The 17,002-nt window shown below is 39.3% G+C and overlaps 1 protein-coding gene across 6 annotated transcripts in view; it reads left to right on the forward strand.

Moving 5' to 3' along the window:
* The window catches only part of LOC144601918 (contactin-4-like), a 1,542,817-nt gene that overhangs the window by 1,454,975 nt on the left and 70,840 nt on the right, over positions 1-17,002 (forward strand). For all 6 annotated transcript variants that reach the window (XM_078414484.1, XM_078414490.1, XM_078414489.1 and 3 more), the window contains one exon: positions 15,921-16,079. In XM_078414484.1, coding sequence (XP_078270610.1) covers positions 15,921-16,079 — 159 coding nt within the window. The remainder of the gene's footprint in view (positions 1-15,920; positions 16,080-17,002) is intronic.

Below are 17,002 nucleotides of genomic sequence, written 5' to 3' on the forward strand. Positions count from 1 at the left end.
GCCAACCAACACCTGCACGCACACTGATCATCCTACCTTAAAGTAGAAACAAGGAACTGCAGATGCTGGTTTACAAAAGAAGACAGAGAGTGCTGGAGTAGCTCAGTGGGTCAGGCAGTATCTCTTTAGATTTCAGAGATACAATGGGGAAACAGGCCCTTCAGCTCACCAAGTCTGCACCGACCAGCGATCACCCCATACACTAGCACTATCCTACACACTAGGGACAGGTTACAATTTTACCGAAGCCAATTAACTGACAAACTTGTATTTCTTTGGAGAGAGTTAGGAAATGGGAGCACCTGAAGAAAACCCACGCGGTCACAGGGAGAACGTACAAACTCCATGCAGACAGCACCCATAGATTGAACCCAGGTCTCTAAGGCAACAGTTCTACCACTGTGCCACTCTGTCACCCACCGTGCGCTCAGGAGAACCATGGATAGACAATGTTTTGGGTCAGGAACTTTCTTCAGACTTTCAGACTTTGATCTTAAAGACTGTTTTCTTTTTATTCATGTCTGCATGGAGCTTTGCATTTATCATCTCAACAATCTTATTACTTGTGCCTGTTGTTCTCAATCCACAACCAAGTAAAATGAGTTCCAGCATTAGTTAATACAAAAAGCTCACAAAACTAAAGTTTGTACTTGAGAAATTTCTGAAATTAGTTTTTAGTTGCAGAGATTCAGCATGGAAACAGGCCCTTTGGCTAACCTAATCCATACCGACCATTGATCACCCATTAACACTAATTCTAGGTAATCCCAATTTCTCATCCATTTTTTACACATAAAGGGAAAGTTTAGAGAAGCCAATTAACCCTTAAAATCCCACAGCATCTTTGGGATGTGGCAGTAAACCGGAGCACCCAGAGGAAACCCATACGGTCACAGGAAGAAAGTGCAAATTCCACACAGAGAGCACCCGAGGTCAGGATCAAACCTGGTTCTCTGGTGCTGTGAGGCATCAGCTCTACCCGCTGCGCCACTGTGCCATTTTAATTGGCAGCATTTACTTCAGGAAAATCTGGTATGAATAGTATAGAGCCTGCTAGTATATGTTTTCATAAGTTATAGGAACAGAATTAGGCCATTTGGCCCATCGAGTTTGCTCCTCCATTCAATCATGGCTGATCTATCTTCCCCTCTCAACCCCATTCTCCTGCCTTCTCCCCATACCCTGTGACACCCTGACTAATCAAGACTTTATCAATCTCCGCTTTAAAAATACCCAATGACTTGGCCTCCTCATGCCATCTGTGGCAATGAATTCCATAGATTCACTACACTCCGATTAACATTCCTCCTCATTACCTTTCTAAAGATATGTCCTTTTCTTAAGAAAAGTGCAAGCAAAATACATTTTATTCGTGTATACCAATGGCATATTACAGAAAGCAAATCTGAGTGATGTGGCATTTACACATGCCTGCGTGCTTCTGGAATTAGATATCAGGCATCAAAGTGTATTTGGGAGTGTCAGCTGCAAATGTTTTGAAAAATATTGAACAGTAATGAAATTACATGTTGTTACACATTCAGTTTTAGCAAGTTAAATTGATTAATGCAATGTGATATGATAGAGAAATGCATCTATTTTTTTTTTAACTGACATTGAACCTGTAGAAGGAATGCACGCTACCGAACATGGGATATTTTTGGGTCTGAGATGATTGAGTTGCAATAGCTTTATATGTTGAAGTCTCAGCCCTTTCTTCACTGCCTCCACGAGCCCAACTGGGGGCAGGTACTGTGTCAGCTGTGCAGTTAATCCCAATATCCTGTGGTGTAGGAATCTATTATTAGTATCTATGTTCATCATGAGGTGAAACTGTTACCAACTGATGAATTGAATTACTTTTTATGCTCAACATCTCAAGATTTCAGACCTGAAAGGCCAATAACTTAGAATAAACGAAACATCATTAATATTTGACCTGGTGTTTAGTTTAGTTTAGTTTAGAGATACGACGCAGAAACAGGCCCTTTGGCCCACCACGTCTGCACCGACCAGCAATCCCCGCACACTAACACGCTTGGGACAATTTACACTTATATCAAGTATACAAACCCAAGCCAACTAACCTGCAAGCCTGTACGTCTTTGGAGTGTGGGAGGAAGCAGAATATCTCGGAGAAAACCCACGCAGTCATGGGGAGAACATACAAACTCCGTACGGACAGCACCTGTAGTCAGGATCGATCCCGGGTCTCTGGCGTTGCAAGCGCTGTATAGCAGCAACTCTACCACTGCTCCACCATGCCGCCTGTTGGGCTAAAGATACAGTGTAGAATTTGTATGTTCTCCCTATACTCTTGTGAATTTCCTCCGGTTTTCTTCCACGTCACCACAAGGGCAATGAGGGATGAGCAGTTAAATGCTGCCTCAACCTGTCAGCCCTGCATCCCTTGAATGAATGAGAAATAACCCGGGTATCACCAGCCTGTCAGAAAAGTTTTAGAGGAGGAAACAGTGACTTGAAGCTGGCTGAGGGGCAATGGAGCTGCTGCCAGATGCACAAGATAGAATTTCTGACATTGACTAATTTGATACCCACAGGAATTAGCTTGTTGTAATTGCTGATAAGGAAAAGGTATTGGGAAATGTGTTGAATTCTCATGCCAGTCAACATTGCAGGTTAACGACAAACTAAATGAAAAAGTATTTAGTGAGAAAATGCATAATTGCCAAACCTGAATATGTGCAATAGTGAATAATTGGTGTAATTTTAAATGTGATTAATTTGTTGGACATGCTTTCAACTATTAAAACTCAGTTAATCTACCAAAGAAAAAACGTGGTGCATTGCTAAAAGAGTAATAGGAAATTATCAAATGTACCAACTCAATCTGAAAAAGATGTAACTCTGGATGTATGCCTTCTAAAGCATGCAATTTGTTTTGTTCTTAAGATAACTTAAGGGCCTGTCCCACTTAGGCGATTTTTTAGGCGACTGCCGGCGACTGCCGGCGACTGTCAAAGTCGTAGCAGATCGCCAAAATTTTCTTTTACCCAACGACAATGACCACGACAATGTCGAGTCAGAATCAAATAATCATACGACACAAAGCAGGCCTTTTGACCCTCCCAATCATCTATATTTAGTACCTATTTATATCTAACCCAATGACCACCACTGGGTCAGAGCATACTATGCCTTCCAAGTGTTTATGAACATGCTTCCTAAAGATTCTAAAACATGTAATATTGTGCACACCGAATGGTAAAATTACCAGTTGGATTACAACGATCTCAAAAATAGAAAACAGAAAATGAAACAGAAAGAATACCCGAAAAGGACATACATTATTATTTGTAAAAAATAATGGGTGAAGATTTGAGGCTGATTTTAACTTTATGCACTTGCCTTCCTTGCTTGATGTCTGAGAATTCATTGCTTTGATCGACTCCTCTGTCATCTTGTGGATAGCACAGTTGCTGGCTGCCAGGAATCTAGTCTCCACTCTCTTGTGCCTCAGTCTCTGGGGAGGTTCAAGACCAGATCTTTGCCTCTCTAAAATTCATGCTCAAAACCTGGCTAAAGATATTCCCTCTTTTCTCTTGCATGGCACATGTTGAGCTGCACAGCCATTTCTTAATGTGTCTGTAAGCTCTCAACCATTTTCTTACAACATTAATCTGAATTCTCCAATAACTGCACTCCAACCCCCTGAGACATCCCTTTTGATCCTTTTCATAGTCCATGTTGAGCAGCAAATACCAAATTCCATACTCACTCATAACAAGAATCACATTCTCCCTTGGTACTTTTATAAAAGAAATCTTACATGAGTTTTATCAAAGTATTTTGAAACTTTACCTTGACAAACCAAAGCCATGAAAGAAAACTATCCCACAGGGCACACTGAAATCTGAAGATCATCTTTTGTGTGAGACATAAATCCCTCCTCATAAAGGGAGATGTGCTCTAGATTTTGCAGCACTGTGAAAAACACTATTGGACATGCCTGAAATTATGAATTGGGACACAGGCATACCAATACTGAGTGGAAAAAATTCTAAAACACCACATTATTTTGCCTGACCACTATTTTGGCTCGGCAGAGAGTAAAATCTGTCAACAGATACATTGATTATTTGTACATTAGTATCTCCTAAAATCATTTTGGCACGTGTTTTCTTCTAGCAGTTGGAAAAATATTAACTCCTACATCAGAACTTCACACTTTACCAGAAATCCTCTTCAGTTTGGATCGTGATTGTCAGATTTTTACAATATCAGATGTATCTTGTCCATCTTACAATTAATGGATGAAATATGTGAAGAAAATCATGTATTTGTACCAGCACTGGCTTTCGATCAGTGTAGTCTAAAATTAACACATCTCAATGTTGTATCTCCTGAGAGATCGCTTGCAGAACATACACAGATTTTGCATTGTGACATTGGGTGAGATGGTATTTCTGATCTCACTCAAAAGGAATCAATGTGCCATTTTAAGGGTTTTTATTATCAGATGTACCGAAATGGAACAATGAAATTCCTACTTGCAGCAGCACAACAGGTTTGTAAACATAGTACGCAATAGATAACATAATAAACAAACAAAAATAATTCAATAAAAAAACACAATATGGTGCAAAACAGAACAAGACCCGGAAGTCTCTAGTTCAACCAAAGCAGTTTGGCGTTCATAGTTTAGCTGCTGTTTATATTGTTCAAAAGCCCAGTGGTTGTTGGGAAGAAGCTGTTGCTGAACCAAGTGGCCACAGTTTTCAGACTCCTATACCTCTTACTGATGGTAGGACTGAAATGAGAGTGTGGCCAGGGTGGTGTCCTTAATGATGCTGGCTGCCTTTTGGAGGCAGCGCCTCCTATAGAATCCTTTTGATGGTGTCGGTGGTTAGTTCTTGTGATGGACCGGGCAGTGTCCATCACTGATTAAAGATGGGATTGTTCTAATCTATATATCTTTCTAGTTCAAATAAAGCCTATATAGTTTGAAATTTATTGCACGGAAAATATTGAAAATAGCCTGCAAGATTTCTTACTGTTCACATGCAATCTTGAAATAAAACTGGCGGCTGGTGTTTATTTCATGGATGAGGCACCTTAATTTCTGAGCAAGGAGTAAGGAATGCAATGTTAATAACGTTCCTCAAGTGAACTGGAATAGAGTAGTGAAATCAATTTTAGCAGTTGACTGCTGCTATCACGTGCATTTTCAATATCATGAAACATTAGTTTAAAATAGTTCACACGTGCAATAATTTGGAGGGATAACTAGGGAAAATATTTCATATCAAATCAAACTGACTGACAGGGAACTGGGAAAGAAGTCAAATGACTGCTGTCATTCTCGTCCAGTATGCTTTGAGCCATGATCATGAATTGCTTTTGAGACAACTGAAGTGATGTGTGAATGTATTTTTTGTCCAATAATGAAAATACCCCTATTTAATTGCAATTCTTTGACAATTTTTCATCTGCAAATTGGCAGAAGGTGAAGTCTACAGATATTCAGGTATCCTTGTATATGTGTATAAATATGATACTGGGACATAGAAGCGTGACATAGACACCCAGAAATTAATTGTTGTAAAAACCAATGCAAACACATTTATTTACAAGTTTGACAATCGTCTGACTCTATCAAAAAGAAAGAAAGATAGTTCCACAACCGAAAGTAGTTTTTTCAGGTAATTTAATATTTACCATAAAAGTGTTAACGTACGTAACATGGTGTCTCAATGGCATTTTATTGCAATGGTAGAACTTCTTTTTTCTAATTCATTAAAGTGTAGTTATACATCCTATCCGTGGCGGTCCACAATGAAATTGGACAGTAAACCAATTTATTTACCGTCAGGCCATTTGACAGGTAGAATGGAGGCAACAGTTTGACAGCGTGGGAATTTTTGCGATGTTTTTGGCCTCCGCCATTACATGTAAAGTGAGCTCCAAACCCAGATATTCAACCAGAAACCAGATATGCATCTCCCGTACATTTTCAAAGAATGCCCACACACTTTTCGCAAAAATCCACGTAACCACTTAAATTTTTTTTTTTTTTAATACAGCTCTTAGTAAATTGGAAGTAAATCTGGTTTATTCCTTGTTACTGTGAAGCTTGGTTTTCAAGTAACCAATACAAGGTGTTATAGTTCAAAACTCTCAAGTACTTACCGACTTGTCAGTGATTTCAGCGAAAATCAGGACGCCGGAGAAGCATTGACAGCGTGGGGATTTTCACGATGTTTCAGAAGGGTCTAATCTCAACCTGAGTTGGCTAGTATTTCCCCCAAAATACATTTAAAATACAAACAAAATCTTACCTTTCAAAACGCAAACAAGATGGTGTCCGATGGGCAGCTTTCATTAGGAAGATAGCGCTGGACAATTGAACGTCTCCTGTATTTAACCAGCAGACGCTCCGAAGACACAAAGGGTCATCAGGCTGCAGCACCGTCAGCAGAAAACTGACAAACTACACTTACACTTACTTATAAAATGTTTTTTATAAAACATAAAATATTTAAATGTTTTTATAAGTTGACAAATCCACCAGACATGAAAACAGTGGGTTAATGATGCCTGCTTATGTACGTAACGATTTGGACACGGAGAACAAAGTAAGCATATTATGTCTCGTTTGCTTTAAAGTATGTTGAGTTAAGAATTTTTGGACATATATATTTTTTACGGCTTGAGCATCATAGAAACAAATGAATATCGATCTGAAAAATATTCATTCTTCATGATTTCCAACGGCATCTTACGTACTTAACTCTCAGGACACGATAAGTTACGTACATGAGCATGATATTTTTTACTCTCCCAAATGAATATGTGCAACTAATTTCTCCAAGCAAAGTCGGGTTTGGAAAGGCATATCAAAGGTCCTCAAAAAAAATTTGTTTAGACAAATGTAGGCCATTACGATACGTTTATATATTCACATAAGTTATGATGTGTAAAAAATGTCACATTTTTGTGTCCAATTATGGGTCAAAATCAAAATCAAATTTTAATTTTACAACAGTTGAAGAAAGTCTGGAACCATAAGTTTATATTATGTATTACATGGCTATATGAAGTACCACATACAAGCAAAACTTTCCCATCACGTAAACAGAATATACTTTTGCAGACAAATGAAAATAACATAAAAAAATCTCTCCAGTATCATATTTTTATACATATACATGCTTAAGGCAAAATGACAGTAGGACATTTAATACTAAACAAAAAATGCATGGAATCAAATCCTTTGTATGTTCACATTGTTGAACATTGAGGATAATTTGGCAAAATGCCTTAAAAATCACCGCAGTGTTTTGATTGGTAGGAAAGTGGGATTGGAATTGATACATTTGGGTTGTAATAATATGATAGTTCTGTGTAATTTCCACATCTTATATACATTTATTGCCATGAGGCTTTTAATGAGCATACATATGAAAATTTGCTTAAAGAATAGTCTCAGCTACTGGCAATGCATAGCGGACAGCTGATTAATTTAATGGAAAGAAAATCAACCGAGCGCATCTATAAACTTCCAATATACTTCCTTGTTAAGAAATTAAGTTTATAAAATATTCCTTAATATAAATGTAAGATATCTAGTATTTTAGAGTTCTGATAATGTGTCTGTGTTGTATAATGAACACTACGATAAAAGTACAGGTGCACTGTTTGGAAGATGTTCATGAGAAAACAGTTCACGAGTGAACATTGGCGGATTAGTGTAAGCTTTACAATTAATTTGATATAACATGAGTAGCATGTATGGTTTAAATATGAATAAGAAGAACATTTGGTCCCGAATTAAGGTGATGTGGAGTAAAATATACAACCTGCAACCAAAATGAATATTTCACCTAGTGCAGTGGTAAGATAATACCCAATGCTAGTGGCTGTATAATGTGAGTGTTGACTGAATTTTGGCTGATATGGAATTTTGTCCTTGCTGAAGCCTCTTACAAATTTGAATTATAGATGATTAATGACGTTTGTGTCTGATGCATAACGAAGTTTGCTTCTTGACAAAGCATGCATCAGCCGAGTGTCGCCATGATAACTATTGCGCACTATTTGATAAATTACATGGAGGGTCAGATGTTAGAGAAGATGATTTATTGCACATAAAAGTATTCTACAACAGTACAAAATTCTATTCAAAATGCAGTTACAAAAAGAACATTCACTTTGATTTTTACTCATATTGTAACAATGAAACTTTTCAAAGAAGACTAATTATTCGAGTGGTGACAATATCTTGCATTTTATTCAACCACCTTCACTGTCAATTTTTCTTTTGTCAACAAAGTTACGACTCAGACGACATGCATTCTTATCCAAGGTATCACCAAAATGCTGCAGTAACTCAGCAGGTCAGGCAGCATCTCTGGAGAGAAGGAATGTGTGACGTTTCGAGTCGAGACCCTTCCTCAGACTGAAGAAGGGTCTCGACCCAAAACGTCACACATTCCTTCTCTCCAGAGATGCTGCCTGACCTGTTGAGTTACTCCAGCATTTTGTGATACCTTCGATTTGTACCAGCATTTGCAGTTATTTTCCTGCATTCTTATCATATCATATCACATCATATATCTACAGCCGGAAACAGGCCTTTTCGGCCCTCCAAGTCCGTGCCGCCCAGTGATCCCCGTACATTAACACTATCCTACACCCACTAGGGACAATTTTTACATTTACCCAGCCAATTAACCTACATACCTGTACGTCTTTGGAGTGTGGGAGGAAACCGAAGATCTCGGAGAAAACCCACGCAGGTCACGGGGAGAACGTACAAACTCCTTACAGTGCAGCACCCGTAGTCAGGATCGAACCTGTGTCTCCGGCGCTGCATTCGCTGTAAAGCAGCAACTCTACCGCTGCGCTACCGTATCCAAGTCATTTTTACATATCACAAAGAAATGAACTGTTTCAAATGCATTTTCACACTTTCTTAAATAAAGAGACCAATATTTATACACTACTTCAATCGTGATCTGGTCAATGCCCAGTGTAACTGAAGCATAACCCCCCCCCTACTTTTTTGTTCAACTGTATTCAACTTCAGTAAATGAAAATATTCTATCGCCTTTCATAATTACTTTGCATTGCTGCATTTTGCAAATCCTACATTTGGATACTCAGGCCTCTCTGCAAAGCTCTGAAATCTCTCACCTCTTCGATAACATGTTTATTTTATTTTTCTTGTTAAAAAGATTTCACGTTTTCGGACATTATTATTCATTTTCCAGACCTTTGCCCAATCGCCTAACCTGTCTATGTGCCTTTGTAGCTTCTTTATGTCCTCTTCACAACCTACTTTCCTACCCATCTTTGGGTCATCAGTGAAATGTAACTATCATACTGTTGGTGCTGCGGCCACAGTTAGGCGCACATATCCTGCAAACCAGAAAACGGCCTTTGTTTCCTGTTATCAGCCAATCCACTGTCCATGCAGTAGGTTAGCTCAGTTCAGTTCAGTTTAGTTTATTGCCATGTGTACCGAGGTTACAATGAAAAGCATTTGTTGTGTGCTAACCAGTCAGCAGAAAAACAATACATGATTACAATCGTTCCATTCACAGTGTGTAGATGCATGATAAGGGAATAACGTTTAGTGCGAGGTGAAGCCAGCAAAATCCGATCAAGGATAGTCTGAGGGTCACCATCAATTCCCCCCAGATTTTACCACTCACCTACACAAAAGTAGCAACTTGTTGTGGCTAACTAACCCATCAACCTGCATTTTTATCTTGGGGATGTGGGATGGAACCAGACCACTTGGAGGAAACCTACATGGCCACAAAGACAGTTCCCAAGATCAGGATTGACCCCAGGTGTATGGCACTGTGAAGCCACACCTCAACTAGCTCTACCACTGTGCCATTTTTGCTGAATGAGGACCACTATACATGGTCTTCTAGAAATCTTAGTACATCTAGCAGCACACTTGTATCCACAGCACAGTAATTTCTCCAAAGTACTCCAATAATTTGGTCAAAGTTAATTTTCTTTTCACAAAACCATATTGATTTCATGTGTTTACTTTGATCTTTTTTTAAGGCTCCTTAACATTCTTAATAATGCATTCTAAAAATTTCCCAATGTAAAAAAGGGCTTCTTGTTTCATGCTTTTTGTTTCCCATTTTGCATTACCGATTTTGCAATCAAATGGGAGCCTCTCTGAATCTTTGGGAAATTAAAACCAATACATCAACTCTCATTAGTTACTTTTCTAAAGACTATAGAATGAAGCCCTTTAAGCCCTTCAATAATCAGATGTGTGTTCTGCAGCAAAATGCCCATGATCCAACTTTTTGTTGCATTCAGTGCTTTTAAATGATTGGTTGAGTTGTGATGAGCACGCAACACCCAAGATGTTAACATCCATAGGGAGAAACCTTCTGTTTGAGATGATTTTTACCTGCCTCTAGTGGAAATGATACATATTAGCAATGCTAGATGAGAGTATTTAGTTAAAAAATGAGGTTATTCCACCCCCCACCCCCTCCCCACCACTCTTTTAAGAGGGGAATAATATGTAATTAATTTTTTCGCTACCATGCAAATCGATGCTCTCCAAGCCACAATGAAGTAGGTTGTAAAACAGATTGATTCTCCTTCAAGTTTTGTCTTTATTGACCACTGACTTAATCTGGCATTTTCTAGGATTCGTGCATAGTATGTTGGGAGCTTAGATAATATCAATACTCTTCTCTGTTGTAGGGTTTTCATCACTCTCGGCATTCAGAAGTGCCAGATGAATAAGTAACAAATATTCTTCTTCTTAGGAAGTCTGTCAGGATCAAGGATATCTGAAGAAGGGTCTCGACCTGAAACGCCACCCATTCCTTTTCTCCAGAGAAGCTGCCTGACCCACTGAGTTACTCCAGCATTTTATGTCTATCTTGAGGTTCAAGGATGACTTGTATCCACTCTGGTTTTGTGGGTTCTGCGGTTGACAATGTTAAAGGCACACACTTCCCACCGTTGAGCACGATGTGGTTGGTTTATGAGATGGAGTGCCCTTTCCATCACTTAGTACCATCCAAAATCTTCCCTCTTGACATTGTACAATCATGGAACAGAGGTTTCCATGAGTCAGCGGGATGTTCTGTTTCTCATAGGAGCTTTGAGTGAACCTTGAAATCTTTTTTCACTGTCTGTCTGGTTATCTCTTCCCACGATAGATCTCAGAATAAACAAAATAACAGAAAGTATACAAAGAATTCAGTGCAAATAAATAAATCAAATCCAAATGATCCTTCTGTCACAATAGAAGTGATAAATTTGAATTTCACTAAATGTACAATACAGGTTATAAATCAAACAAAACAAAGTAAAAAATTACTTTGTATGGAATAGAATAAAGAAAACATTGTATTTCATAGGCTGGTTATGACTAACGAATCAACTATTAAAACTGGTTTAAGGATTTAGACAATAATACAGGTAAATCATGCAATAACATATGCACAAGCCCATGACATACTGTAACTCCACTGTTGGATCTAATAAAGGTATTGGTCATGGTTTATTATTGTTACATGTACTGATATACAGTGAAAGGCTTTGTTTGATTTCTAATCAGTCAAATAATACAGTAAATCAAGCCATCAAGCAATACACAAGTACAATAGGTCGTGCACTTAAAAAAAAACAGAATGTAAAATATAGTTTTACAGCATTATAGCATTACAGTTATAGAGAAAGTTCAGAGAATAAAACAAGTACAAGGTGCAAAATGAGGTTCACTTGGAGACTGGGATTACACCCTTAACTTCTGGGAGGATCGTTCAGTGGTCTGATAAGAACAGGAAAAGAACTGTTCCTGAACCTGGTGATACGTGATTTCAAGCTTTTATATCATCTGCCCAACTGGAGAGGGAAGATGAGGGGTCCTTGATTATGTCGGCTGCTTTCTTGAGCCAGCATGAAGTGTAGATGGAGATGATGTGGGGGAGGAGGCTGGTTTGTGTACATCCACAGGTCTTTGGATGAGCTGTTGCCAATCCAAGATGTGATGTATCCTGTTAGGAGGCTTTGTCTGCTGCACCTGCGGAGGTTGGTTAGAGAGGTTGGAGACATGGTGAACCTGAGGAGGTAGAGGCATTGATGTGCTTTCTTGGGCAAAGCTTCAATTTGACTGATCTGCAACAAATTGTTGGTGATATTTATGCTGAGCAAACTTCACACCAGCCCCACTGCTGCTGACTGGGGAATGTGCACCCTCATGTTTCCCGAAGTCAATAAGTAGTTCCTTCATCTTGCTTAAATTGAAGGAGAGGTTGATGCCTTGAGACCATGTTACTAAATTTTCTATCATCTTCCTGTACTCTGTCTCATCATTGTTTGTGGTCTGGTGCAGTACAATGGTGTCATCTTCAAACTTCTAAATGGGGATGGAGCAGAAGTTGGCTGCACTGTCACAAGTGCATAGTGAGTGCCATAAGGGGCTGAGAATGCATTTTGCAGGGGACCAACATTGCAAATTAGCATGGAGGATGTTTGTTGCCCACTGATTGCTTTTGCATTGCTTTAGCTTGCACGTGGTTCATTCGTGATCATTCACGTTGAAGGGCAATGAGAATCTGATACTTTGTTCTTATCTGGAAATAACTTTCTTGTTGTCATTCTTTTGAATTGGAGCCTGCATCCTCACTGTTCTTGGATAACTTCCCATATAATGAATTAAAAATAAGGAGACTAAGCAACCGAAGTATCCACCATGAGCTATTTTCATGCAAAATGGAAGAAAAGACTTAAAGATTCAAATTGATTTGTTTGAAGATTTTTTTATGAATTCAAATATAATATATAAACATTACAATTTAATAATATATTCCTTTATTTGTCCCACACCGGGGAAATTTACAATACGATAGTAATGTATGATATATTGTACGATTTACGATAGTATGTTTCAATTTGTGGTTCAGTATGTGTGCTAATCTCTGAATGTACCTGAGCTATTTAAGTTCCATTCTCCCATTTTGATTTGTACAAATAAACAAGGTGAAGAATGAAGAATGTAAATGCACTATCATCAAATCTATCCAGAAAGGAGGCCATGCTGAAATATTTACCGAACAAAGAATCAAATAATGCAGCTTGCTATTGACGACTACGTATTCAAATTTATAGATTTAACAATATAACCCATTACCATTAGATGTCTGTTAGTGCATTACTTTTAAGATAAACAAACTGAAATTAAATGTGATTTTATGAAAATAGTGAGTGAGATGAAGCATGAAATTAATATATTCGTGTTTCCTCAAACCTGCACTGATTTGATTATTTGTTGTGCTTCAGTTTAAAAAAATGGCTAATTTCAAACTGTGCTAATCATTGACATTTGCACAATGGGATCAGGGTTCTGAAGGTAAATGAGGCGATATTCCTGTTTCTAAAAGCTTTCAAGGAGTTTTTGAGGAAAAAGATGGCAACTACTAATACATGACAAATAAAAACCTTTATGACATTGTGCCGCCGAGAATGAAGAGGAACCCAGCAGGGGGCGGCCGAGAATGAAGGGGGGTCCAGCAGGGGGCGGCTGAGAATGAAGGGGAACCCAGCAGGGGGCGGCCGAGAATGAAGGGGGACAGACAGGGGGCGGCCGAGAATGAAGGGGAACCCAGCAGGGGGCGGCCGAGAATGAAGGGGGACAGACAGGGGGAGGCCAAGAATGAAGGGGGACAGACAGGGGGCGGCCGAGAATGAAGGGGGACAGCAGGGGGCGGCCGAGAATGAAGGGGACAGACAGGGGGCGGCCGAGAATGAAGGGGGACCCACAGGGGGCGGCCGAGAATGAAGGGGTGTCCAGCAGGGGGCGGCCAAGAATGAAGGGGGACAGACAGGGGGCGGCCAATAATGAAGGGGAACCCAGCAGGGGGCGGCCGAGAATGAAGGGGGGTCCAGCAGGGGGCGGCCGAGAATGAAGGGGTCCAGCAGGGGGGTCATCTACTGCCTCGTGCGGCGGCAGGACTAGTCCGTCGCTGCGAGGAAATATAGACTGTTCAATTAACTTTTTGTAACTTTGGCGGCACCAGAAACGTAGAGACTCTTTGTGTACAGCCTGGGTGAGGTCTGCAGTGTCAAGACCTCAAAGAAAAAAATAATTTCACTGTACCTAGTGCACATGCATGGCATGGTACTTTATTTGTTACGTGGACCGATGTAGAGTGAAATTCATTGTGACAATAAAGTATCATTGAATTGAATTGAATAAGGAAATAGGCTCATTTTGCAGGGTACGCATGCTTTGTCTTTTGCGAGATCCGAATAATCTGAAGACCCGGGTTCTATATTTACAATGGTCAAAGAATCATAGACCTTGCGCAGAAAGCCATTTGGTTTTACGGCATCTACTTGCCTAGGTTCCTTGCATCCACTTGCCTAGCACACAAAATTAAGACGCGAATCAACTGTATTCTACCGCTTCTTTGTAGTAAGAACAAGTCCTGCATATAACAGTATCAGAGCAGGTTGCCAAAAGATTAATAAAGATATGTGCGGGGAATGATTCGCTACAAGGATGTAAATTTCTTTGGATTTCTCCTTTCCATCCAATTGTTTTTATTCAAATTTTCTGCCTCGCCTTTAATAGTAATCGTTTAAACATTTTTCTGCATTAGTCTTTTGCTTTCATTCTTTTGTCTTCCTCAAGGTTTCAAGTTTGCAGTCTTGAAGGCTGGATTATATATGAAGTAACACTTCAATGGATTTTTGTCTAAATATGTTCAATATATATTTATAATGTAATCACTTTGTTTCTTGTGGTCTGTTCATAACCACAGCTGTTCTTCCAAGAGATTTACTGCTTGTGTGCTGTATACATCCACTCAAATGTAAAATGTACCCTTTAAATCATTGTTTGAATAAGAGAGGAGATAAAATTATATTGAGCCAGCATTGGCTGGGAATTACTGTGGTTTATTATTTGTTGAGATCTTGGTTTGGTAGATATTCCTATGACTTAATTGAGTGTAATTAAAGAAATATAATTTTGCAGAAGCAAAGTAATATCTGAGCTGAGGTACTGAACTCACCTATTTGTTTCATGTTGTATTTTGCAAAGCTATCATTTCTTGAAGCCTGTCTTTTTACAGGAACTCATTCCTACCCTTTAATTTGCACATTTTTTTGGTAAACAAAATAACTTATTCAAGAGGATAAAACTGAGGACAATGAAAGGCCAATGAGACTCCCATTTTTGCCAAGATCACTTAATTTCCACCCCCCTTTATGCATCCAATAGTTCTGTTAATTAAATGTAATACCGCAGAAATCATATCCTTCTAACGTGTGAGAAAAAGATAAAGAGGGTTAGATATTTTCCTTTAGATATCAGTTATACTTTTAATATGCATTGGATCCTATTGCACCTTCTTGGTGGAGTTATTCTTTCTGTCAATGTTGCAGTTACACCGCACTGCCTCCATTGTGCATGTGCAATGTTTGGCTTTGGCCTTTAATAGATTTGATGTGCATGCTGTACAAAATTTCCCCTCTTACATTTTCCTAATCCTGGGTTTAATGGCATGCACTGTTGGATGAACTATGTGATTTAGATGCTTTCAACATTGATATAACCACCTCACATACCAGCCAAAACAAATTTAAGCGAAACATCTGATTTTTATTATTTATGCACATTGCTGTGCAGAAAATAATGTTTTTTAAAGTCTGTAATAAGATCAAAAGGCAGTTCACCCCACATCTGGTTAGATTTACCCTTCATTGTTCCTGTAGCTTAAAGTTTTTTTCTCTTTTGTCTGGAAAAATCAAAGCAGCTGTTTCTTATCCAAACCCTCAGTCTCCTGCAGTCTGCTGTTAACAAAGATGTGTTTTTTACCTAATGTGCTTTGCTTTAAACAATTGATGTCCTGTTATCCATCATATGACTTCCTCTCACGTGTTGCTTGTCCTTCACACAGTTCCACCAGGTCCGCCAGGGGGTGTGATAATGGAGGAGATCACAGAAACCACAGCTCAACTCTCTTGGAGTCCCGGTATTGACAACCACAGCCCAATCTCAATGTACACTGTGCAGGCAAGGACTCCCTTTTCGGTGGGTTGGCAAGCTCTCAAAACAGGTAAATGCTGCAGTATAATGCAAGAAAAGTCAAGATGAAAAGTTGCTTTCTCTGACATTGCATGCCTGTTTTGCCATTAACTTTTGATTTTTTAATTATAGATGCACAATATGATAAAATATTTATCCTTCATTATTATGTGAGGAATGATTTCGAAATGTTGATTCTTTTCAAACTGATGGAGCTGCTGCCTCACAGTGCCAGAGACCCAGGCTGAATCCTGCCCTTGGGCGTTCCCTGTGTGGAGTTTGTACGTTCTCCCGGTGACCACGTGGGTACCCTCCGGGTGCTCTAGTTTCCTCCCACATCGAAAGACATGCGGGTTTGTAGGTTAATTGGCCACTGTAAATTTCCCCTCCTGTGTAGGGAGTGGATAACACAGAACTAATGAACGGGTGATTGAAGGTCAGCATGAAACTCGGTGGGCCTCAGGGCCCATTCCATGGGTATCTTTCAATCAATCATTTGTCATGCCCATCAGTCACAGATCTCCTGCTAATCCAGGTCATCACTTTTTAAAAAAGGACAAATATTCTGTTGTTAATTTTCATGTGATATTCCCAGTACAAATGTTACTACATTGAAGTCTCAGTTGCTCTGAAGCATTATATTAATTCAACCATCTGAATATAGATATGATTATATGTTTAAAGAGAAATTTAAATCTCCTTTGTCGGTGATAGGTTTAAGGAACTGGATCATTCTCAACCTGGACTCACACATTGTATTCCCCTCTCATTGGCCACCTGGCTCCTAGCACCCTGCCAACCCCATGCTGTCAGAAGGCTTTTTCCACCATTTCTGAATCTCTAATGATCAGAGATCAGAATCATAGTCATATGGCACAGAAATAGGCCCATCGGCCTAACTTACCCATGTCAACCAAGGTCCCATCTACAATATGTGTTGGAAAGAATTGCAGA

This window comes from Rhinoraja longicauda, chromosome 17 (assembly GCF_053455715.1).
Source record: "Rhinoraja longicauda isolate Sanriku21f chromosome 17, sRhiLon1.1, whole genome shotgun sequence".
In the NCBI taxonomy this organism is placed as follows: Eukaryota; Metazoa; Chordata; class Chondrichthyes; order Rajiformes; family Arhynchobatidae; genus Rhinoraja; species Rhinoraja longicauda.